This window comes from Theropithecus gelada, chromosome 20 (assembly GCF_003255815.1).
Source record: "Theropithecus gelada isolate Dixy chromosome 20, Tgel_1.0, whole genome shotgun sequence".
Classification (NCBI taxonomy): Eukaryota; Metazoa; Chordata; class Mammalia; order Primates; family Cercopithecidae; genus Theropithecus; species Theropithecus gelada.
Window position 1 is genome coordinate 47625190 of NC_037688.1, and position 2538 is coordinate 47627727.

General features: G+C 55.3%; 1 protein-coding gene across 1 annotated transcript; it reads right to left on the minus strand.

Moving 5' to 3' along the window:
- Positions 1 to 528: 528 nt before the first annotated feature.
- CENPBD1 (CENPB DNA-binding domain containing 1) lies at positions 529 to 2527 on the minus strand. The gene is given in 2 exon segments (XM_025371239.1): positions 529 to 1652; positions 1655 to 2527. Coding segments are annotated over 2 exon segments (561 nt in total). The 5' UTR covers positions 1839 to 2527; the 3' UTR covers positions 529 to 1275.
- Positions 2528 to 2538: the final 11 nt, after the last annotated feature.

Sequence of the window (2538 nt, forward strand, 5' to 3'; positions counted from 1 at the left end):
TAAGTTTTCATCATTAGGGCTGTTACTAGCAAGGACCTGCAAGCCAGCCTCGAAATGCGAGAGGGCTGCCGACAGTCTTCCTGTGGTTAACTGCCGCAGTGCCCAGGGATCATCTTCCCTCTCCTCCTCCCCCACTGCCGGCTCCTGTTCCAGCTGCATTAGTTCCTCATTTGAGAGATCTTCATGGGACTGCAGCAACTGGTCCACAGCAGCCTCAGCAACCTCCTCAAAGGCCACATTTCTGGCAAGGGTCACAATGGTTTTTTTTTTTTTTTTTTTTTTGAGACGGAGTCTCGCTCTGTCGCCCAGGCTGGAGTGCAGTGGCCGGATCTCAGCTCACTGCAAGCTCCGCCTCCCGGGTTTACGCCATTCTCCTGCCTCAGGCTCCTGAGTAGCTGGGACTACAGGCGCTCGCCACCTCGCCCGACTATTTTTTTGTATTTTTTAGTAGAGACGGGGTTTCACCGTGTCAGCCAGGATGGTCTCGATCTCCTGACCTTGTGATCCGCCCGTCTCGGCCTCCCAAAGTGCTGGGATTACAGGCTTGAGCCACCGTGCCCGGCCCACAATGGTTTTTTTAAGCTGTGCAATGTTATCTGCCCGGAAAAATGCTGGGCCTGAACACACTCAGGCCAAATCTTCTCCCACACGCTGTTCATTATCGCTGGTTTGAGCTCCTCCCAAGTACGCAGTGTTGTCCACAGCATCCATGATGCTGTAGTTTCTCCAAAATTCCCTGATCACAGCTGTATCCTCACCATCCGTTGCTTCTAGGATGTGCTCAGAAGTCCTCAGATAGTGAGCTTTGAAGGCAGAGGCTACACCTTGACACATGGGCTGGATTTAGTCAGTTGTACCGTCATGAATGTATTATACTCTTATGTTATCAGAAACATCGCTCAAATTCACAGGGTGGCATGACGCATTGTCTAGTGTGAGCAATGCTTTGTTGGTGAGATTATTTTAGGCACAGTGTTTTTCAACGGCAGGGCAAAAAAAGTGAGTGAACCATTCATGAAAGATGCTCCTGGTCCCCCAAGCTTTTCTGTTGGAGCGCCAAATCACGGGCAAATTGGGCTTCGAGTACCCCTTCAGAGCCCTGGGGGCTTTCCAAGCGGTACACCAGTAAGGGCTTCAACTTAAAGTCCCCAGTGGCACTGCCACCAAGCAGCAGCATCATGCGATCTTTGTATGACTTAAACCCTGGCTCAGCATTCTCTTCCTCGGAAGTGAACGTTTCTTCGGGCATTCTCTTCCAATCAAGTCCTGTCTCATCTACGTTAAAGACACCCGGGGGGCGTACTCACCTTCTTCGATGATGCTTTTCAGCATTTCTGTGTACATGTTCTTGTTGCTGGGAGCTGCGCTGTTCAACTTGAAGTGGGGCAAACAGTGGCGCTCCTTGAATCTCACAAGCCACCCTGACCCTTTACTCACATGAAGCCTCTCCGCTTGAGAGCTTTCGCCATGTTCACGCTGCAAGTCATCAAACTTAGCCTTCTGAACGATGGCGGCGTTCAAGGGCGCATTTCGCTGCCTCTGGTCTTCCAGCCACAAGCTCAGCAGCCGCTCCATACTCTCCATCACTGCACTTCGATGGCGAGTCAACCGTGAGGCTCTCAAAGGAGTAGCTATTTGAGAACTCGATTTTTTTCTTTGCTATCTCAGATGGTCGCCACTGTGGAGACAGCAAGACCTAAGGCCTTTGCGATCTGACTGAGCTTCTCACCCGCTTCAAATCGTCGTAACACTTCCAATTTGAGGTCAAGGGTAATCACTTTCCGTTCCCTTTTGGCACTAGGGATGACAGTTGCATCTGTGGGCCTTTTCCCAGGCATTTCTGCCTCCAAAATGTCAGAAAATCACAGCGGTCTCAAGTGCAAGAAGGCTGTGGTTCCTCTACGTCCCCCTGCAGAACTCGGTAAACAGCAAACGAGGCTGCGAAGAGGCGCAGGCTGGTGTCCCGGAGACGTGGACGGGTCGCCATGGGCAGGCCCAGCCCCACTGCCCAGCCCCGCTGCTTCACAGTCCACTCCGAGGAGGCCGCGCGGGTCTCCCGGTGCCGCTCCAGGTCCGCGTGCTGGGGCCGTGCGGCCGCAGGCACATACAAGCGGCCTGGGTTCTGGGGCTCCAGAGAAGGTTGCAACCAACCAAGCAGACAAACGGAACTCCGTGAGGGGGACACTGCGGCAGCAACGTCCCGGGGCGGTTTTCTACTGCAGCGGAGGGCGGGCCGGGCGGCTGTTCGGTTTCGGGAGCTGCTTTCCATGGAGGATCCCAGCAATAAGTGTGGATGCAGATGCCCGATTTACGATAAGCCTAAAGGCGCTGGGTATCCCCTTGGCGCCCAGCTGTCCGGGCAGGACGAGCCTGCGCTCGCGATCAAAGCCTCGAACTGTCAGGCGACGGCGCGGACACCCAAGACGGGGCCCCAGCCGGCGCCGCGGCCCTGCTGCGCATGCGCGAGACCGCCTTGTGCTCGCGGGGCCGTGGGAACCACTCTCCCGTTGCGCATGCGCACGCTCGGGCGGCGCGGGG